General features: G+C 36.2%; 1 protein-coding gene across 1 annotated transcript in view; it reads right to left on the bottom strand.

Moving 5' to 3' along the window:
• The window catches only part of LOC144964584 (uncharacterized), a 174,101-nt gene that overhangs the window by 5,077 nt on the left and 144,351 nt on the right, over nt 1-24,673 (bottom strand). Inside the window, exons 3-8 of the mRNA XM_078899022.1 lie at nt 16,949-17,073; nt 10,641-10,860; nt 6,277-6,297; nt 4,168-4,384; nt 1,752-1,864; nt 646-669 (exon numbers count right to left, since the gene is read on the bottom strand). Coding sequence (XP_078755148.1) covers nt 646-669; nt 1,752-1,864; nt 4,168-4,384; nt 6,277-6,297; nt 10,641-10,860; nt 16,949-17,073 — 720 coding nt within the window. The remainder of the gene's footprint in view (nt 1-645; nt 670-1,751; nt 1,865-4,167; nt 4,385-6,276; nt 6,298-10,640; nt 10,861-16,948; nt 17,074-24,673) is intronic.

Here is a 24,673-nt window from a genome sequence, read left to right as displayed (position 1 = left end):
TTTTCTGTCCAAAATTTTAAAGATATATTTTTCCAGAGTACGGCGAGCTTATAGCATAATCTTGTGAGTAAACGAAATTGAAAGGTAGAAGAGCATACGATAAAGTGACGATAATATTACTCATAATATATCTTTTTCCATCTTCATTAAACATGATTTATTTAAGTATATAAGTGCGGCTATGTGGTCTTGTGGCATGACACTCGCTTTCGGACCGGAAGGTCATGGGTTCGAGCCTCGCCCGGCGCATAGTTGAGTCCTTGGAAAATACTTTTTACTCACATTCTCTCACCGTTCTCAGGTGTTAAATGAGTACCTGGCCGTTAACGTTGTCTCTTTCAGAAAAAAAATGCAACATCGCCTAACCGGCGTCATGTCTCGTTCTACATGTTAAGTGTTGCTGTTGACCAGGCACCCCCTGTAAAGCGCTTTGAACACATTTAGTGGATATTGCGCTATATAAAAGCTCAATTAAAAAAAAAGTATATAACCAACGGTATAACAAACAAAAACTAATGAGATTTTAAAAAAACATTTGTCTATATTTGCAGGCAGAACAAGCGATAGGACTTACACATTACGGAAACCAGGACACGGTTAGAAGAAATGAGAACTTTTATTTACTCTCATTTCTGCATGACTTACCTCTTTTCACATTTGTGGTGTCAGCTGGAAAAAAGAAGGAATGAGAAAATCATATATAAGGTTGATGGCAAACTAATATCTATCGACTCAGGTGTGAATAAGTACCTGATTACAGGAAGTGACGGATATTGTTTTAACAAGCCACTGATAATGTATGGAATGGATATATAGCTCTATGTGGCTTGCTGACAAATGAAACATTGTAAAGCGCATTGAACATGATTAATACGTGGATATGCGCATTATAAATGGACGTATTTTCAAAATTCTCACGCTAACAATTCAATTTAGAGTCTAAATGATAAAACTTGAGTTCAATTAGATTATGCTACCATTATGGGGAGCGAATGTTGCAAAAATACTTTAATTTTCTGGTTTTCACTTTTAAATCAGTTCTCTTTATCTATGTCATTCCGACACAATACCAGATTGTTGTGCTATCTGAATTGTCATGGTTTACGACCTACCCAAAGACAGCGAAAAATGAGTAATTATTTTTAAGTTTCTGAAACAGGGTTTTGCAAGAACGTGTTATTTCCTTTATCAAGTATTGTGTGAACATTGGTGCACATATTTGCAGGCCTGATAACTAAAACGCAATTATGAGCTAGTTTTAACATAATCGTAATGAAACATATTACGTTCTGGGTTTAGAGTATTTTCATTAAAGAAATAAAACGTACAACATACACGTATTAGCAGGTTTGATAGCCGAAGGCAATTATGGGCTCGATTTAACATTGTATTTTTTATTACATCAATGAGATCATAACAATTAGGGTTGCCAAACCTGCAAATATGTACACGTCGAATTGGACTATAATGATTTGGGTTATTAGACCTGTAAATATGTACTCTTAATGTGTAGACAGTGAGTAATATATTAGATAAATGAATATATATATATATATATATATATATATATATATATATATATATATATATATATATATAACTAGATAGACAGATAGATAGATAGATAGATAGATAGATAGATAGATAGATAGATAGATAGATAGATAGATAGATAGATAGATAGATAGATAGATGGATGGATGGATAGATAGATAGAAAGAGAGATAAAATCATCATTGTAGCAAACATACCAAATAAAACTGTAACTTTGTGACTGGCAATTTGATCGGTGGGAGAACGGCATATGTAAGTTCCCGTGTCAGACGCACCGCTCCTGTCGATTCGTAATTCACTAACTAACTTCCTGTGAGAAATCAAAATTGAAGAAATCAGCATTCATGACTCGCACTATTTAACAGGTTGTGGTTCAATTTAAATTCAGGTTTGTTATTTTAAAAATTGATTTTATCAGCCAGGTCTTCCAAGATATGACCGTATTCATTTTTTTTATTTCCATAGAAAAAAACAAAACAAAACAAAAAAAAAAACAAATTCCCAATTCAATGGTGGATTTTTTTCTTCAGGATCTATCACTGGAAAAAGACTATCGAGAACCCAAGCGTCAGCCGCAGTGCAGCGCCTCGAAGTGATCGGTAGGGACTATGTTTCTTCATCAAGTAAAACAAAAAAACGAGTTATCAAAGCAGGCCTCGAGATTAGATCCTACCAGTGAAAATGCAATGTGTTATCTACACAGCTATCTCATCCAATTAGTATTGGATTAGTATCCAACCACGCCTTTATTATTTATAATCTTGCAAATGTATAAGGTCTAAATTTTTCTTTTCTCCCATTATTAAACTTTCATATCTTTAGAAATGGAGTCATTTACACCTAAGTCGAATGAGGTCACGTTTTAAATGTATTAACCCAGTTATTAATAGAGAGCACACACATACAAGGTCTTGTACAAACGGCAAATCTTGCTCTGTGTACAGTGGGCTACATTGGACAATACGCTTCAACAGTCGTAACGTCACTTCCCTCTCGTAATGACGCATGGTAACTGAGTAACTGGCTCTAAACTATCGGAACAATGGCGGACGCCCTTATGAAATATTTCTCCGACGAGCATAAAAGCGCATCCATAAGAGAAAAAACCATTATAAATCTGATCATGTTTTGATCACAAGACATATGAAAAGTTCTAGCCAGCATGAAGAATAAAAAGTACCGATTTTCGTTTTTTAGAACCACGATGGCCACCGTTGCTGGGCGACGTGACATCAGACTATTGAATCCAATTGGTAAGATAAATAAAAACCCACACAATGCAATGCGATATTTAGAAAGCACGAGGAATACAAGACATTTTTGTATGAAGACATACAACTAGATATTTAGATTGTTGTCTTTCCTATTCTCACTGATCAATTAAAGAAATATAAGGTCGAAGTCCTTTGTTGTTTATTTTGAAGGCCTTCATTTTGTTTTTTTAAAAACACAGATTGAATAAATATATAAATTCTCCAAATGAATGTGTACTCTTTGTTTCACGTTTTGGTATTTTGTTCAGAGGAAGAAATTGCCACGGTAAAAACAATTATCTTATATTGTAAACATGTTTTCTTGAAGTTCACCCCCTAAGGATTTGACCTTGACCTTTCTCTGTTGAATATCTCAGACATCAATATTATCTTTTTCATATCAGACGCTCCAGTTAAAAATAATACATAATATTTTTAAAAATTGCAATTTGTGACCAAAACAAAACGAGATAAAACCAAACGAAATCAAACAAATAAGGAACTAAATAAATATAAAGCAAAATGTACAGGATAAAAACAAGAAAGAAAAAGATATACAATACAAAACATAAATGAGGGTCAAGTTGATAAAATTTACTCCAAATACAATTAGAAAATAAGACAAAACAACAAGAGTAGAATCTGAATGACTTAAACTTCCAGGACATCATCTCGATGTCAATCTTCAGAATACCGACGTTAGAAAACAAAACATGAGGATTCACGATAATCTACTAACAGACACAGAAGAATAAAGATGTAGTTAACCCTTGATAGGCGAGGCTCGTTTCTACTCGAATCTGACTTGAGATCTTGACATTTTTATCAAGAGAGCAGTAACAGAGAGACATCTTGAATTTCGACTGCAATGTCCCCCCCCCCCCCACTCTCTCTCTCTCTCTCTCTCACACACACACACACACACACACATACACATTCACTATCTATCTATCTATCTATCTATCTATCTATCTATCTCTGACTTAAAAAAAGAATTTATGACTTTCAATTGTGGTAGCAAAAAGATCTTCGTTGAATAATAAAACTTTGCTGCTGCCTCCCCCCCCCCCCCCTCTCTCTCTCTCTCTCTCTCTCTCTCTCTCTCTCTATATATATATATATATATATATATATATATATATATATATATATATATATATCCATCCATCCTTGGACCCTGTAGTTGTGGCTTAGATGACATCTTCTACATAAATCCAGTAAAACAAAATATTACAATTTATGGTCAAATGAATGATATATTGTGTCTAACCAAGGCCCTTTTGACTGAACTGCAATTAAAATATTAATACCAAGGGTGAAAAATACATCCTAAATTAAATATGATTAACTCTCAACTCGCCTCAAATGGACTAAGTAGTAATTAGTGATTATCACGTGACGATATTTGCTGTGTTTGATGTTGTCACCGTCCTTGAACCAGTCGACACTCAATTGGGTGTGGTCGAACTTGCCCTTGCGGACGTGTTCTGGGGCTGTCGTGTTGCAGAATAGGTGGATGGAGTGACCCCGCTCCACATAATGTTTTCCTGATATTTCAACCACGGAGTCTGTCGGGCCTGGGGAAAATCAAATAGATGTTTTTAAAATGAGAAAAATGAGTAAGATAAGACAAGCTGAACTTTATTTATCCACTTTTGGAGATTTACACCGTGTATTGACATAGACTAATGACTATTTGCCGTGTTTGGTGTTATCACCGTCCATGAAATAGTCATTTCTAGAAATTCATTATTCTATGGCAATTCTCAGTGTAAATTTCCAGAAGTGGATTAATAAAGTTTATCAAAATATGCAAATAAAGAATGTACTGTGTTAACATTATATCATTGAATGAAATCCACAGACAACTGTTTATTGTTTTTACAGTTCAGTACGGCTTTGAGCATAATTTGGTGGATATGTGGCCCTTGAAGTCAGTCTGGTACTGGTATTATGTCGGAATAAACTAGATGAGGAAATTTGATGGATAACCAAAATGATTAGAATTTTTAAAATTAATTTTATTTAAGAGTAAAAAACGCAATTCTCTGTCCCCAATGAAGGCATGTATATCAACTTTATGATTTGAAAAATTAGGCTTAAAATTCAGTTTAAATTGGGAACAAAAGTGTGACGTCAAATTACTGATTCCAATCTCATTTGAAGTGGGAAACTAGTCCTCCGTAGGAGTGGATACATACACTGTGCAACTGGTTTTCTGGTTTCAGAGTGATGGCATCTTATTTTCTAGCCTAAATAAATGATGGTCGTCAATAAAGATCATCCATCCTTGCTCTTTTACGTCCCGTAATTATAGGAATAGGATAAACACCCTGTTTGCTGCTAAAATATTTATGCTACATTATGATTCAATATGTAATCTATACATTGTTAGCCCTCATGAGGACTAGTTACACACTTCCAAGGAGTTTGCAACAGGAATTGAGGATGGTTTGACGTCACGACTTCCGACTGCTTCCATTAGACCCATCACGACATGATACAGTTTTGAGACGATTGATCACATTTTGTTATATAAAGCTTTATGTGAAACGTCTATCAAAGTAGCCGGAATTGACAAGGAAGGAAATCGCGTTAATTTGCTGGGAACTTTTTCCACATCCACCATGGTTATGTAGTCTTGTTGTATGACATTCGCTTTCGGATCGGAAGGTCATGGGTTCGAGCCTCGCTCGGCGCATAGTTGAGTCCTTGGAAAATACTCTTTACTCACATTGTCTTACCGTACTCAGGTGTAAAATGAGTACCTGGCCGTTTACAGCGTTGTCTCTGTCCGAAAAAAAATGTAATATCGCCTAACAGGCGTCATGTCACGTCCTACATGTTAAGTGTTGCTGTTGGCCAGGGACCCCGTGCTTTGAGCACATTCAGTGGATATTGTGCTATATAAATGCTCAATTAAAAAAATTACTGATTATATCTCCATGAGGCTCCCATCTGTTTGGTACCTTGGAAAAACCCATGAGAAATCACTGACAGGAGAATTACAAAGAAGTCAAATCCCATTCTGATCAGTTTTATATAGATTGCATTCACAGTCTTATTAAAATATTAGATATGACGTTTAAACCAGGAGAAGACTGTGTTAAATGAATCAAAATTTTACCCTGAAAAATTCCTCAATTTGAAACATGACATTTGTCATTTTTAACATTTAGTTAAAGGCCAACTTCTATCATATTTTGACCTTCTCTTGTAGACCAAATTTTGGATAATTTTGTCTCTGGAGGATTTTACAAGGAGAATCAGAAAACTTTCACAGATTTTAAGCATTTTTCTCGTTTTAATCTCGATAAATTAGTAAATTTTGATATGACATCACGAAATTTCAATTTATATAAAACACCACAGTTGTTTCGGCACAGCATTTAAAATATCAAGAATGCGTTAACAGGATTTTTTTTAATTAAAAAAAATATTCAACGAACTTGTGATATGTTATTCTTACCTTTTGGAATCAGCGGTGGACCTGTGAACAAGTGGTTTAAATATTGTAAATGTTTATTATATTATATCATATAATCATGTATTGTAATATTTGATATAATCATTGCGATCAATATATATATATATATATATATATATATATATATATATATATATATATATATATATATATATATATATATATATATATATGTATATTTATTGGTTTGTAAACAAAATTAAAATTTCCTTTATTCTTTCCATAGGGAACATTTTTTATCTAGGACCTATTCCAATGGACGACTGGTAGTGAAGAGCCTCAAGATGAGCTAGGACGAGGTGACTTGCTCAAGGACACACAGCACAGATCGAACTAGGTACCTTTCGGGTACGAGGCAAAGACCGTGCCGCTAAGCCCCCTAAACGATCACGATTCATAATTCAACTAATTATACGATTTTAATGTATCTATTTATGTCCCTGTTTTACCTTGACAAGTGACACATATATCATTGTATATATATATACTTGCATAAATGTATAGACCTCTCACTAATAGTTGTATGTCATGTTTTCATGTTTTTACACATTTTTGATTGAGCCCTTCACCGGGAATATGCGCTCTGTAAGCGCAATTTATTATATATATGTACATATACATATACATTTATTATAATATGTATATATATATATATATATATATATAATATATATATATATATATATATATATATATATATATTATAGCTAAGTACATTAGCTAAACACATCTCTACGTTTTCTCAATGTCAACGCACTTAAAGTTAAACATTATTTCATCTATTCAAACCAACAGACCATTAAAACGTTTTATGGTGGATGTCCATTTTGTAATAATGCTCTTACCACATGCATAACTGCATGTAATGTAGTACTAATTCACATCTGAGTCGAGTGGGGTATTGTATATATTCTGCCAGAATTTTACGACCAATGTCACTGGCAACGCTCAATAGCGTTTGATTTTGCTACAAGACAAGATCACTATATTGAAATTAAGTGGTCTTTTTGAGCCATGATTCCCATGGAGCTAAAGTTTATACAGGTTTCTCTACAGCTTAAGTCGTGTAAAAGCAATTGTCAGCTACCCTTTGGATAGGATGCTAGACTATCAAAAAGGGCGTTCTACCTGATCCATCAGATCTAGATACCCAGTCACAGCTGAATGGAGAGAGAGAGAGAGAGAGAGAGAGAGAGAGAGAGAGAGAGAGAGAGAGAGAGAGAGGGAGGGAGAGAGATAGACGGATATATATATATATATATATATATATATATATAGAGAGAGAGAGAGAGAGAGAGAGAGAGAGAGAGAGGGTGTGTGTGTGTGTGTGTGTGTTGTGTGTCCCCGAAAATCTTGACTTCATCTGGATCTTAACCGGTACCTTTGTGTGTGAGGCGAATTCTCTACCACCTGAACTATTTGAGATCCCTAAAATATTGGAAACTATACATTACTTATTCTTTTCCATTATTGGAAAACAGCAGGGGTTTTAAAACATAAGTACCAATTTGAATTCATCTTAATAAATGAATAATAAATGGATGTAATTTCCTTTAATATATTCCATGGGGAAATTTATCTTTAAGACCTATTCGAAAAGAAAACAAAAATTAAATCAGACACAACATAGACGTCAGCTGTAGCCCAGTGCTAGAAGTTTAGCACCATTGATTAAGTTGTGAATACAGACACATTGGGGAGCAGGCACCGTTATGGAATCAAAATATAAAAATATGTGTATGAAACAAAGCAGAAAAAAATAAGAGAGATACATCTTTTTTAAAAATCGGCCTGCCACGATTAGAAGCATGCTGATATTTGGGATGTTTAAAAAAATAAAACAAACAAAAAAAAAACCCTGGTATTTTTCTCTCTGTTTTGAGATGGTGCTGTTTCTTTAAGACACACATTCCCGGATATCTAAGTTGTGAGTGTCTTTGGTACGAAGGAATAATCCTGGACTCGTAACATGACAAAATTGGGTATAAGGTTCAAGCCAGCTGTCAAGCACCTTAAGCTTCTATATGGTCCAATTTCCAAGGCGTTTTACAAGATGTCCCAAGCCAATAGCAACAATTAACATTCAGGACGAGACATGACGCCTGTAAAGGCGATATAACAATGTTCATTTCGACAGAGATATCGCTGTTAACTATTAACAGTCAGGTACTCAATTTGCATCTGAGTACGGTGAGTAAAGAAATGGGTTTTTTTTCCAACGGCTATACTTTGCTCGGCCAATAATGGGGCATGAACAAGAGACCTACAGGTTCGAAGGCGTGTGTCATACACAAAGTCGGACTGCGACTGTAAGTCTTTAATGAAGGCATTTTGAGCACATTACTTTTCTCAATCTATGGGAGATATGGACGCTGTTTCGGAGTCACTGCTGGTGTTAAGGCATATACTCATTGTCAGAATTTTTTGTAAAGCATCCCTGTTGGTGTTAAAGCATGTACTCTTTGTCAGAATTTTTTGTAAAGCATCCCTGCTGGTGTTAAGGCATGTACTCTTTGTCAGACATTTTTGTAAAGCATCCCTGCTGGTGTTAAGGCATGTAGTCATTGTCAGAAATTTTTGTAAAGCATCACTGCTGGTGTTAAGGCATTTACTCTTTGTCAGACATTCTTGTAAAGCATCCCTGCTGATGTTAAGGCATGTACTCTTTGTCAGAAATTTTTGTAAAGCACCCCTGCTGATGTTAAGGCATGTACTCTTTGTCAGAAATTTTTGTAAAGCATCCCTGCTGGTGTTAAGGCATGTACTCTTTGTCAGAAATTTTTGTAAAGCACCCCTGCTGATGTTAAGGCATGTACTCTTTGTCAGAATTTTTTGTAAAGCATCCCTGCTGGTGTTAAAGCATGTACTCTTTGTCAGAAATTTTCGTAAAGCAATCCTGCTTGTGTTAAGGCATGTACTCTTTGTCAGAAATTTTGGTAAAGCACCTAACAAGCTACATTGTCTCGATATGTGTTCCAGCATCAGGATTGTAAAGCGCTTAGACCATGGTATTCACATTGGATACGAAATGTAGAAATATAATCTTTAATCTTCAAGTATCTTGCTCTTACAAAAACAAAACAAACAAAAAAAAAAAAACCCCCCCCCCCCCAAAAAAAAAAAATACAAAAACACCCGGTCCTCTGGGAGACAGTGTAATTTAATGTAATGGCATAATTTATAAAGCGCCCATATTATTTGAAAATGCACAGTGGTGTTAAAGTACTGTCATTCTTTTTTTTTTAATGACAAAACGCTTTTTTAGAAATTTGACCGGAAAACTTGTCCTTCAAATATCGACATTTGATGTTTATTTACTCTTAGGCTTTCTGACCACACTTTTAAAAATGTGTTTTTGCATAGTACGGCAGAGTAATAATTTAAAACCAACAGTTAGTAAGATAAATTATAAATACAAATAGTTTCGGATAACTAGACAAAATCTATTGATTGTTGAAAATAAACATTTTAAAATAACTCAAATTTGAGATATTGTTTATGATATTATAAGTCTGACTTTTCCAGTGAATGAGTTACGAACAGTCAGAATTGTAAAAGGCGAAGGATCGCAAAGCTTTCTACACTCGCATGCAATAACACCACTGGAATTCTACCCATGCGATTCAAATTAAAATATTTTACCCGCTCGTCTCACATAGTTCAGGCGCGTTAATTTGTTGCTTTGTAGATTGTAGTTAACCACATGTAGTGTTAATTGTAAGCATGTGCTCCACGAAATTGGTGTAAAAGATTTCCCCACATTGAAGGAATGGCGGCTCAACAAGCTTGTGCCATGAACCATCATCATCATCATCATCATCATCATCATCATCATCATCATCATCATCATCAGCATCAGTATCATCATCATCATCGTCATCGTCGTCGTCCTCATCTCATCATCATCATCATCATCATCATCATCATCATCATCATCATCATCATCATCATCATCAATATTGTTATTGTTATTACTGCTATCACCTCTTCGTCATTCTCACCACCATCATCAGCAGCGCCATTAATAATCATCCTTATTCATACCACAATGATCAACACTTTCGAGGCCTGAGGTGATGATCGTGGTCATGATCACGGTAGTGATGAACGATGAGGAAGATAACTATAATCAAAATGGTAATAATGATAATGATAAATTAATGATGAAAATGAACAATGATAATGAAGAAGATGATGAAAATGATGATAATGATGATGCTGATGATGATGATGATGATGATGATGATGATGATGCTGATGATGATGATGATGATGATGATGATGATGATGATGATGAATTCAAAGTAAAACGCTTCATGAATGTAATCGATAATTTCACACATTACCCACGACATTGAGTTGTATCTGTCTACTCATGGTAGTGCCAGCACTGATCTGACACACGTACACGCCACTATCATTCTTGCTGACCCTGTGAATAATCAAGTTCCTCTCCATCACCTCTGGGGTCAGCTGAACAGTTTCCAGTTCGATGTTGTCATCTTTCACCCACTTGAAATTTCCAATCGTTAGAAAGTGCTGGCCACCTGTCTTGCGCCATGTCACCTAAAATAAAAATAAAATCAAACAAGTAATTGGACAAATATATGTCACCTATCGATCTTTGATGAGAATTATACAATTTTAAATTTAGATATTGAAAGTAACCCGTCCATTGTTTCCCCTATGGGCCATATTCGACGTGCACATATTTGCAGGTCTGGTAACCGAACGCAATTATGGGTTTGCTTTAACATTGTTGTAATCTTGGACACTATTTTGCTTTAGTTTGACAATATTTCCATCACAACAATGGGCCTATAAACATTACGGTTATTAAACCTGCAAATAAGTGCACGGCCACATTAAATTTAGGATTTACATGCAATTTTCACGATATGATTTATCTGAAAATGATACAAGATATGCGGCCCGTCGTGTCAAGCCGTGTTATGGCGGTATGAAAAAGGCCCTGGAAATGGAATTTATAGACACAGATTTTTCAAGAGAAAGTCCCAGTTTTGAGTGTTTGAAAATATGAGTGTCAATGTAATTGATCGACATTTGAAGGAGTTTTCTGGCCAAAATTTTAAAAATCTGTTTTCCAGAGAACTACAGAACAGAACCATAAAAAGCGGTAGAAAATTTACATGAGAGCGGCAGTTACTGTTACATTGGTGAAAAATATAAAACTTAGAGTCGTTGACGTTCATCTCTGAGGCTATGTTGTCTATTGGTATGACACTCGCCTTCAGATCGGAAGCTCCTGGGTTCGAGTCCCCGCTCTGAGCGTCGCATAGGAAAGGGCTCTTTACTCACTTTCACCATTGTCTTTGTTCAGATAAAATGTAATATTATAGCCTCACAGGTGTCGTGTCTCGTCCTACATGTTAAGTGTTGCTGTTGGCTAGGGACCCCTTGTAAAGCTCTTAGCCCACGCTTAGTAGATATTGCTCTATATAAAAAAGCTCAAGTTTCTTGGTGAAGTCGATAAGATAAAAATGATTATTACTTCTATATTGATTAAAACTTTAAGATTAAAGCCCGAGTTTGCATTAATAACATCCACGTTACTGAAATTTTAGTGGAAACGATAAGTTTAAGCCCCGAGTATGGTCCGCATAAACAGCATCAATTCTATCGCCATTTGATAAACGATGATTAAAGCCAGAGTCTGTATGAGTCGTATGAGTGTTTAAAAAGACTAGAACATTTATATAGTTCAATATCCACTAAACGTGCTCAAAGCGCTGTACAAGGGTTCCCTAGCCAACAGCAACACTTAACATGAAAGACGAGACATGGCGCTTGTTAGGCGTAATATAATTTTTCAGACAGAGACAATAATTTTAACGGCCAGGTACCTATTTTACACATGAGTACAGTGAGAGAATGTGAATAACGTGCCCTTTTTAAGGACTAAACTATGCGCCACTCCGAACCCGAACCTTGAATTCTTTGGTCTGAAGGCGAGTGTCAGACTAGACCACGACATAGCCGCACTACGATCTTGGTGAAAACTATAAGATTAAAACCAGAGTCGTTGAAGCATAAGTTGCTCTCTTGATAAAAACGGTAAGATGTTACACCAGATTACATGAAAAATTGAAGAGAAATATGGAGAAGTATGGAGAAGTACCAGATGGAAAGAGAGAATAAAAATATCAAGATGTCAGAGAGCCAAACTCCGGATCCAATTGACATGGCAACCTACTCCTGGCTGAGAGATAGATAGATAGATATTGAATCGTGTTGGACACAAATATGGTACGAATAGTGCTCGACATGTAGCAATGGAGCGAATTATTATTTTGATATTTACCACAATGTTGGAGTCAGTCTACATCGATGTTTCGGGCCTTTTCAGCCATCGTCAGGACTGTGTGTTACATGGGTTTGTGTGTTGTTGCTTGTTGAAGTGGTTCCGTAGGTTTGTAGTTGATTAGTAAGTACTTCCGTCGATGTGGACAAGTATTGTACATCTCGTTTTTCGTGTTGAGTGTAGAGGCCAATGAGATTTTAACAGAACCACAACATGGTTTTAGGAATAAAAAGGTCATGTGAAACACCACTGATCACAACAACCAGTAATCCAACAAGAAACACAAATATGAAATTACAAACTGATGCTATTTTGTTAGACTTCAGCAAGGAAAAAGGCCTGAAACATCGATGTAGACTGACTCCAACATTGTGGTAAATATTAAAATAATTAGATAGATAGAAAGATAGATAGATAGATAGAGAGTGAGTGAGAGAGAGACAGATATATATATAGAAGATGGATAAATAGATAGATAGATAGATAGAGAGAGAGAGAGAGAGAGAGAGAGAGAGAGAGAGAGAGAGAGAGAGAGAGAGAGAGAGAGAGAGAGAGAGAGATCAGCGAGCAGTCGCACAGAGATATTTTTAATCTCAGTTTTCATCTGGCACTTTTCCATACCCTATATTTTTCATCATTATTCATTTAAGTGCGCGCTCCACACTATATCCACTGTGAAAATTGAACCTCACCTTTAACTCCCACCTTACCAGTCATTTTCAGGATTTTCCCCAAAACTCCACACCCACCCAGCACCAAAATCTGTTTTTTATTACTTAGACACAATAGCAGTAAAGTTCTTTCGATACACAATTTCTTTAGCAAAACAATGCTCTACGACACACTGTTCATTTTCTTTAAATTTTATGATGTACAAATGAAATTTGAATAAGAAAAATGTTGGTTGTACCGTAACGAATGTGACGATTTTCCTAAAGTTGGTAAGGTGAGGGTTAACTCAATGGAGACGCGTCGGACGCATTTGTCCGACAGGCTCAACACCACTTGTAGACGTGTCGGACAAATACGTCCGACAGGGATTTTAGATTGTTTTGTTGAGACTAGTCATTTGATTGAATACGAAAATAAACAAAAAATAAAATTTATTAATTTTTTTAGCTCTAAATCTTTATTTAAAAGAAAATTTTGGCTTTTGCTGCTGATTTAATTTAACTAAATTTACGAAGCTAAATTTATCCGATTTCCGAGGCTAACTACGCGCTAGCGTTTGTAAACAACAAAGGCGTCTAAAAAGCGACTATTCAATCCGAGTGAAGCTTTAGAAATTGTTATGGAAGATGGATCGAACACTAAAGAAGATGTAATTCATGCATTTTCTGATGAAGAAGATAATCATGGCTTGGATCAATCTACAGTACCAGAATAATAAAAAAAGGAACCGAAAATGACCCTCAAAATATATATCATAGAAAATGTCAATAATGGAATACTTAGAAAAAAATTACATATTTCGATAGATGAAAGCTGAATCTATTGGATACAAAAGACTGCTTATCTTTATATACATAAACAAAAAATTGAGAGGTCTATAAAAAAAAGTCCAAAATCATGCGGCTCACAGGGATGTGTCAGGGGCTATGTATTTAAGTACGTTGATTCCAGTCGCTTTGAAATCAAAATATTCTTTAAATATTTAATAGGTAATTTGTAACTACCCAATGAAACGGTCTTGAAGTTTGGTGAAAAAAAATAGACTCGATCTTTAAAATTTTGTCTTTATTGGAAACCCGTAATCTTTAATATCTTTAATTAAGTTTTCTTTCACTGCACTCTTGTCTACTGGAGTTTATTCCGTTTTCTGCTATATCAAACCTACGATACCATTCTCTTGCATCCCTTTGGGTAGTGCTATAACAAATCTTTGTTATTAAGTCGCAGACAAAACTATTTTGCCCCGATGATTATTTTGTGTATTTTGAGTTAGTGTGGCGTTAACAATGTCTATCGCACAATTAGAAAGCGACTCACAGAAAAATGGAACAGGGTAGAGAATCGTAGAGAATCGTGACGACACACCTTTACTCTTCCGGTTCAAAACTTCTTGGAAGTGCACTTAACCAGTCCTTCGTTGGACTAATAATGAATAGGTTACAAATTGAATCATAAGGTGGCATAACTGATTTAGTAGAAGGATGTATAGGCAAATTCTTAGGACTACGTGACGTAAAAGAACGAGGATGGATGATCTTTATTGACAACCAGCATATATTATTTAGACTAGAAAATAAAATATCACCACTTTGAAACCACAATTACACATATAAGAATGGTTTTACACTTCCAATGAGATCGGAACCAGTTTTTTGACATCACAATTTTGTTTCCTAGTGATTTCATTGTCACAAGAACTCGAGATGGCCGAGGGAATAGTGCATTGTATTGTAGCCTGGGAGATCCCGTATTCAAGCCGGATGTAACGTATTAAAACATAAAAAGGTTCATTGTCTGATAGAATTTAGTTATTATTAATCATTGAAATGTCCGTCTAAAAATAATATCAAAGAGCTGAGTGACGTCAATTTTGTTCCTTCACAGTCAAAAGAACAAACTAGTCTTGGTTTGGTCCTATTTCTCGCCATAAGACATTGGCAAAAATCTTTATGGAGGGAGACAAAAGGAGAGGACAGCAAACAATGTGCTGGATGGATAATGTAAAGGAATGGGCATGGATTGACAGCCAAACACGAATGAGGAAAGCTTAGGACATATTATCTGGATGAAAGACCCTTACTGCAAAGTCATCTCTCATGTCTTCTCGACGACCACCTCAGTCACGAGACTGACACTGAGCGTGGCCTTCATAAACTCATGGGCTGATACTGACCAACAAATGACGTCAAAAGACAAGTTTTGGCCATGAAAGAAAACAAATCGTGAGTTATATTCAACAGTTCAACCGATGGGATCACTTGTTTCCTTGAGCAATGCTAACAACAACTCACTTGGCGGCCCACAAACCTAAAAAAGACGTCTTAATATGGTTTTGTACCGTCTAGGGAGATGTTAGTAGAGTTCAAGGAAACAAGTGATTCCATTAGTTTAACTATTGAATACAACTCACGATTTGTTTTCTTTTGGGACCAAAGACTTGTCTTTTGAAGTCATTTTTTTGGTCAGTGTCAGGCTATAGATAGTTCGAAGATGACATCACTTAGGTCTTTGTTATTGTTTTTTGCCATCCGCGTTTATGAGTAATGCTCACTGAACTGTTTTAACCCGACTATAAACGTACATGGATACACACAGCTTTGTGTGTTGATCCATTATACTTCCGGATGGCAATGTTATGAGCTTCTTAGCCAAGCGCATACTATCTATAAGTATACGATGGCTGCGGTTAGGTACACTCCGGGATTTGAGACGGTGGGCACATATGCGGTATAGATCCTGTGCCCTTGGCTAAGAAGCTCACAACATTGCCACCGAAAATATGACGGACCAACACACAGAACTATGTGGAACGATGAACGTTCATAGTCTGGATATACAGTTTAGTGAGAATACGCTTCAACAGTCATGACGTCACTTCCCTCGTAATGACGCATAGTAACTTAGCAACTGGCTGTAAACTATCGGAACAATGGCTGACGCCCTTATGCAATATTTCTCCGACGAGCATAAAAGTGTATCCAGAAGAGAAAAACATTATAAATATGATCATGTTTTGACTTTTATGCATTCTGATTACAATACATATGAAAAGTTCTAGCCAGCATGAAGAATAAAAGGTACCAATTTTCTTTTATTAGAACCACGCTGCTCGCCGTTACTGGGCGACGTGACATCAGATTATTGAATCCAATTACCCATAAACTTGAATGGATAAAGACAATAACAAAGACCCGAGTGACGTCACCTTCGTTCTATCTATAGATAGTATGAAGTTGACGTCACTCAGGTCTTTGTTATTGCTTTTTACCACCCGCGTTTATGAGTAATTCTCACTAAACTGTATTAACCAGACAATAAACGTTCAAGGTTACACATAGTTTTGTGTGTTGATCCTTTTTTCTTCCGGATGGCAATGTTGTGAGCTTCTTAGCCAAGCGCATATCATCTATTCTTGAAATATTGATGCTATGCGCTTAGTTAAAATACTCACAAAACCAGCCAGCCGCACATAAACGTATCAAAACACAAACTTGTGACCTTGAACCTTTATAGTCTGATTGATATAATTGAGTGAACGCTAATCACCAAAATGGCTGTCTAAAAGCAATAACAAAGAGCTGAATGACATCCATTTTGTTCCTTGGTATGATTACGTACTTGATTTGATATACGTACTTGGTATTATATTATTATACTTACTTGTCGAGTGCCCACAAAATGAACAGCACAAGGAAGCTTTGCCCGTGCACCCTCTCTCACTGTCACATTTACCATGCGTGGAAGGAATTTCGGCTCTGGGTAACGTGGCTCTTTGACTTTGCTACCTGAGAATGATATTGATAATAATGATTATAATAACAGTAAAAATAATAACATAATAATAATAATAATAATAATAATAATAATAATAATAATAATAATAATAATAATAATAATAATAATATTAATAATAATAATAATAATAATAATAATAATAATAATAATAATAATAATAATAATAATAATAATAATAATAATAACGATAACAATAATACAACATTTTTGTCCTTTGCTGCTAAAGCATTCTTTCTCACCAACTAAACCTATAAAATGAACTCAAGTTTAAATATTTTGGTTGTTGATTCAGATCTTCGCTTTTTGCAAACAAAAGTAATACCGTTAGGGATGGTAGGCCATATTTCTGTTCATCTTGCAAAGGTCGATCGGAATAGTGTAGTTATAACAAAGGCTTTATAGCACTTAAATTTTCCCCTGCTTCGTATAAATTTATTCTGAGGAAGCCAAAAGAGAGTTTGCTTTTTTACATATGTTTGTAACAGGATCTGTCCAATTTAGTTTGTTAATTTTTGTCACTCCTTGTAAGCCTTGCTTACTTCTTCTAGTGCGGTGTTATGCATTGTGTATGGTGAATTTTCCTGTTGTATGTGAATTTTAGAACCTGACAATTCTGGGGATGCTATTTTCTATTTCCAAGCATTGTAAGCTATCTATATCGACTTGAAGAATTTCTGTGTTACGTTTAGCTTTTATTGCCGGTTTTAGAAGGCTGTCGTCTGCAAACGATCTCAGTTGGGTTCCTTGTGTAAGTCTTTCTGCCAAATCATTTATGTAGATTAAGAATATGAGGGTCGAGAACTGTGCCTGAAAAACACCAGACACCACTAGGGACGTACCGTATACAACACTCCGTCTTCGATTGATCAAGAAGGACATAATCCATTGGAATGTTTTGTTTCATATCCCCATACTTTCAGTGCCAATGTATGATGGTGGACTTTGTCGAAAGCTTTGCTGAAGTCTAACAAAATAGCATCAGTTTGTAATTTCATATTTGTGTTTCCTGTTGGATTACTGGTTGTTGTGATCACCGGTGTTTCACATGACCTTTTTATTCCTAAAACCATGTTGTGGTTCTGTTAAAATCTAATTGGCCTCTAAATCGGTGTTATTTTCCCTCCTCCCCCCCCCCCCCCCAATCGTCTGGTACTTTCTCTGGGCTAAGTAAACTCTAGAAAATGTGTGTCAACATAATAATATTAAATTTTCATTTTAAATCTAAAACTACTAAATTTCCTAATATAGGGAAGGAGATAAGCGGAAGAGTAACGTCCCAACTACAAGCCAAGCGCTCCAAATATTAAATTTATTATTCCTATTTCTGTACAAAAATGCATATCATAATCAACGTTATGCATTTTTGTACAGAAATATGAATAATAAATTTTGTATTTGGAGCGCTTGGCGTGTAGTTGGTTTGTTGACAAATAACTTCTCCTCCGGTGACGTCCAATCAAAGGACGCTACTCTTCCGCTAATCTCATTCCCTATAGTCTTCATACATTAAACATCTTATCAAATGTAGAAAGTAGCGTATATGTGATCTTATGAGAAAGCACAGAAACAGTTTGAGAGGACGTAGAAATGGTGTCTACGTTCGACTAGACCATTGTGATCGGTCATTGAACCTTGGGAATCGCTATCTGGCCGTCTTATTGCTAAAGTCAGACAGAGATTATTACCGGACCTATTTTGATCGTTGTTGGCTCAGAAGATTCGTCTCGATCTATGTTAATTTCCACAATAGTATCAATAGTAAAATGACTGAATGTTCGTAATAACCTTTATTTCTCCGCAAATATTGAGGGTTTTCCATTAGGGTTATAAGAAATGTTTTAAATGGACAGAACGAAATGATCAAAGACGATTGAAATTCCTCCGTCAATACAAAAAGGGCAATATCGAGAAAAAAATTTGATAGGAAAAATTGATGAAAAAAAAGCAGAGGTAGACAATGGGCGGGCAATGCCACAAATCCCAGGACGCGGAATTGAAGAGATAAAATGAAAGAAACATCGACTTTCTGAGACGATTAGAAGATTGGAAGGATTGGAGGTTCATATTTGTCAATGTCTGTCTCAGATCCCTCACAAAAATTTAATGACGACCACGACGACGACGACGATAATGAAGATGATGATGATGATGATATTGATGTGGTGGTGTTGGGAGTGGTGGTGGTAGTGGTGGTAGTGGCGATAATGTTGATGATAATGATGATGATGATGATGATGGTGATGATGATGATGATGCTGATGATGATGATGGTGATGATGATAATGGTGTTGGTGATGGTGGTGGTGGTGGTTGTGGTGTCGATGATGATGATGAAAATGATGATAAACGATCGATATTTTAATGAATAATTCCCCGGTCGAAATGATAAAAGATGTGACCGATCGTCTCCATTTGGTATAATGTCGGGTTTAACTCGAGGTTTTGAAATGCAGTATAAGCTTTCCGTATAGAAGTAGCGAAATTGGCCCCACTCAGCTCTTTGTTTTTGTGTTTTAGACACCTATTTGGTGATTAGTTCTCACTAAATTATATAAAATCAGACCATACTTGTACAATGTTACACATAGTTTTGTGTGTTGGTACGGTATATCCGACTGGCGTATGTTGTGAGTATTTTATCTAAACGCATAGAATCAATATATTTCAGTAAAGTTAAATGTCTCTTTTGAGAAAACTGGATTTTGTTTTTAAAAATTTTAAATGAAAATAAGAATGAATTTTTCAAATTTGGTCATTTCGGCTCAATTTTTTTATCTGCTCATTCCGACATAATCTGCCAAACTCGTTTAAAACATTTTTAAAAAATTTGGTCAAAACTGTCCTTTCTTGAAGTCCCATGTTTGATAGTTTTTGACAAGATGAGGGTAATTGTATTCGCTTAAAAGTAAAAGAACACTCATCTTGGCAAAAACTTCCGTAAAGTCCCATGATTGAGAGTTTTTGCCAAGATGAGCGTCATTTAAATAAATCGATATTTGAACGACGAGTTTTCTGGCCAAATTTTTAAATACGTGATTTTCCAGAGTACGGCAAAATACCAGTCTAACGCCGAAGATCTTAAATGACTTTTATGAAAGGAAGCCAATACTGGAAGTGAGGCTCCTTTCACGCATAATATTATAACAACTATTATTTGGGAGCTTATGTTTCATTCATACTTAAGCAGAAAGCTACAGACGATTGCAGAGAGAAAATCCCTTATTGAGCCTCTTCTGTTGTAATAACAGTCATTTCCAAAGTAAAACGCATGGGCATACAGTATTTTTACATTCTGAATAATAAAACCACATCAGAGGGGTTGGCTCACGATTCTTTAGAAAAACAACTGCCCGAGTATTAAATACTATAATAACACCAACTTTCTTCCTTGTGCCTTTTAAAATATGAGTCAGATAAAAAGGTTATATAAAGTTATTATATTTGACCGATTGTGGATGTGGTTAGCAAACTAATGATTTACCGTGTTATATTCCATTCAGTTTTACAATGTTGTGGTCGTGTGGTATGACACTCGCTTTCGGATCGGAAGGTCCCGGGTTCGAGAATCGCTCGGCGCATAGTTCAGTCCTTCGAAAAGGCTCGTTACTCATATTCTCTCATCGTACTCAGGTGTAAAATGAGAACCTGGCCGTTTACAACGTTGTCTCTGTGGGAAAAATAATGCAATATCGCCTAATAGGCGTCACGTCTCGTTCAATACGTTACGTGTGTGCTATTGGTCAGGGACCCATTGTAAAGCGCTTTTAGCACGTTTAGTGGATATTACGCCATATAAATGCTCTAGTTTTTGTATGTGTTCTTAGATTTTCTTACAATATTACGAGACTTAGGTGGTCTAATGCAATTTTAACCGAAATGTGGTATACAATTTCTAACCAAAACCTTAGTGACCTCCATGAAGACCTGATAGACTCAATCAACACAATATACGAGTATGAACGATATCGAACTTTCTATTGGCTTTTGTCTATTATCTTTTGAGATGTTTTATGACAAGATCAAGTTACCATTTTCAGACTTCGCTGCGGACATAACCGTCTCCGATACAATATATTTATATCATTTAAGATTGGAGAAACAAGACATTATGTGAATGTGGGGAGGGGAAGCGGGATGCCACACATGTTTTGCAAGACTGTACAGACTACAATGAACAAAGAGCGACCATTTGGCCTGAGAGGACTACACTGAAGTCGAAGCACCATGGGTCTAGGTACGAGCTTGAAAAGACCATAGATTTTAGCCAGTAGGACAACATGTGAAGGAAATAATAATAATAATAATAATAATAATAATAATAATAATAATAATAATAATAATAATAATAATAATAATAATAATAATAACAACAACAACAACAACAACAACAACAATAATAATAATAATAATAATAATAATAATAATAATAATAATAATAATAATAATAATAATAAGAAGAAGAAGAAGAAGAAGAAGAAGAAGAAGAAGAAGAAGAAGAAGAAGAAGAAGAAGAAGAAGAAGAAGAAGAAGAAGGAAACTCTATTGACTAAAAAATTGTGTCAAAATGACAAGGCCAGACCACACCAAAAGAAAGCAAATCGTGAGCTGTATTCAACAGTTTAACCAATGGGATCGGTTGTTTTCCTTAGAACTCCTGACGACAGGAAAGTAGGGGTGCACTTAGATAAATGACGTCAAAATGTCAGGCTTATAAATAGAGAATAAAAGTGTGATGTCAAAAACTGGTTCCAATCCCATTGGAAGTGTAAAATCACTCTTCCGGGGTATTGCGTAAATACTTTGTGTATTTGATTTCTGGTCAGAGCAATGCCATGTTATTTTCTAGTCTAAGAATATGCTTGTCTATAATGCCGATCAGTTGAACCTTGTTAATTCCAGGAGTGGTTATCAAGCGCATAAGGGCTAACCCACACAGGAGACTGACTCCAACGACCCGGCACTGCCGTCCCCTGCCGTCTTCTAGATAAAGATGTCGGGACGGACAAAATACTAAGAATAAAGAGAAGAGCCGCTAGACCTACCCATACCAAGAACGCGACGGTGCTTGGCATGGGTAGGTCTAGCGGCTCTTCTCTTTATTCATAGTATTTTGTCCGTGCCCGACATCTTTATCCAGAAGACGGCAGAGGACCACAGTGCCGGGTCGTCAGAGTCAGTCTCCGATGTGGGTTAGCCCTAAGGCTCAGACCCGGCGGATCCTCAGGTTGTGGATAAGGGGATGCCCTGTAATGGGGTAGCTTTGAAACAGCCCTGGACCAAATCATGGGAGGCTCTTTACCAAGATCGTGTACCCATCTGCCATCCTCGCTAGGGTTGCAGCACCGCTGACCTGTGGATACCTTTACAAGGAAGGACTTCAGGAGTAAACCTCGAGGAAAAAAAAAATAACGACCTGGTTAGACAGGAATCGCAAGCATTGGCTGGATTGGCAACCTGCCTAGAAGAAGATAACTTCGAACATAAACCATGGGTAGACTGGGCTCATTAGCCTTGGAAAGCAAACCGTCTGAGAGAGAATGCCCTGATCACAAACCTGGTCCTCCAGGACTGGTTACATTACACTTCCAATGAGTTTGGAACCGTAAGAATTGAAGGTATGACATCACGACTGATCTGCCCTATTAACGGAGTATATGCTCAGACGATGAGTTTACGAAGGTTACGAGTTAACCCACTATCTGAAACTGGTTTTGTTTCTTATATGAAGCGGATGCCAACGTATAGTTTAAGTTAAGACTATAACCATTTAAAGTTATATCATTGTCAAATGAATGATCATCATTTCAAACCAATACTTTAAAGGTTAAACTATCAAGCAAACTTTTTAAAATGGCATAGATAAAAGTGTGATTTTGCAGTTTTAAAAAAGGAATCTTTCTTAGTTGACAAATTAAATTCATTGTGTGAGGATAGAATAAAATTCACTTTTGCATTTGTTTTCAAAATTGGTCTCAATAGCTCGGTTGGCAGAGCACGCACTCCACAAAGACCTGTTATATGTCCCGGATGCAAATGATATTGTATTAGGCCACCCTCTGTTTACCCAGCGATAAAAGGGTAGCTGTGTCTGTTTATTAATCCATGCTGTGCGTTTGGGTAAAGTGCCCACAACATACGCCAACCGGATTTAACGAACAATTACACAACAACAACAAAAAAAAAAACAAAAAAAAACAAAACAAAACAAAACAAAACAAAAAAAAAAAAAACAACACACACACAAAAAACCCCCAAACAAACGATGTGTACCCTTGGATGTTAAAGTCTGTTTAATATAATTTAGTGAGAAGTAATCATAAAAATGTGCTGGCTAAAAACAATATAGAGGGAACGAAATTAAAGTCACTCAATTCTTTGTTATTGTTTTTCAGCCAGCCCTGTTAAGAGTAGTTCTCACTACATTAATTGTATTCATCAGACTATAAACGTTTAAGGTTACACATACTTTTGTGCGTTGATACGTTATATCCAGCTGGCGGATGTTATGGGTAATTAGCTAAACGCATTGTATCAATAGCGAAAACATGTTGTGATAGACAATGTGTTCTATCCAAAAGGTAGCCAGCAACTGTTAAAATCCATTCAGTGCTGCAGATTGCGCGATAACTATGCGTTACAAGGCTTTATCTAATTCCCACGAGAGCCCTAAGAAACCCAATTTCCATTCCATACCGGGCGTCGTCCGAAAGGCGCCTTGTTATTCTAGCACTCATGAAATATTCATCACGGCCTAACGTCTGGTACTCATTCGTTGTCACTAAAACACTCACTATTACTTGATTTCGTTTCAAGACGAGGCACAGTGCCGACACCATTGTCAGATAAAAGAATTCATTACGTTTTATATAACAGGACGTGTCGGTAGTCAATTAAAGAAAACGGAAAAGAAAACAAAACGATGGGTGTTTTTATAGCTATAAACGTAAGCCTTACCATAAGGTTTGAGAAAAGATTTTAAATATTGTTGCAGCGTGGAATAGTGGTAAGGTCTGTTTTTCTTGCTTGGAATGTACCGTGTTCTCTTCCCCCACCCCCACCCCCTTCTCCCACCCCACCGTTCTCTGTGGCCCTGAGCAGGTCATCTCGCTATAGATCAATTTTTTGCGCTGCACTGCGGCTGACGTCTGGGCTGTTTCAGTCTTCCGCCCTGGGATTAAACCCTAAAGACAAATGTTCCCTTGGGGGTGAATGAAGGGAATTTTAATCTAATCTTTTAAAATAGAATTTGCCTCAAGCAAGCGATCTTTGAAAAATAAAAAGCTTGGAATCACTCTTTTCTTAGCTCCCGTCTGGTTCAGTTTATTTTCACTGTGATATTTTCGAAGAAGAAAGTTTATGTCATAAACAAATAATAATAAACCAAAATAATAAACCAACTTCACTTCCAACAACATTGAATCAAGATCTCAAAGTATCAAATATATTTAGAAACAACAACCGGAGAACTGATTTCAACAACACAAGGAAACACCAAATTGCCTCAGCACCTTTACATACATGACATTTAAAAGCTAGGAACACGACTTGCACTGGACAGAGACATATGGAAACAAATTACTAATTGGATAT

This window comes from Berghia stephanieae, chromosome 2, assembly GCF_034508935.2.
Source record: "Berghia stephanieae isolate SIO BIC M18660-M18661 chromosome 2, UCSD_Bste_1.3, whole genome shotgun sequence".
Lineage (NCBI taxonomy): Eukaryota > Metazoa > Mollusca > Gastropoda > Nudibranchia > Aeolidiidae > Berghia > Berghia stephanieae.
This window is presented reverse-complemented; position numbering and strand designations above follow the sequence as displayed.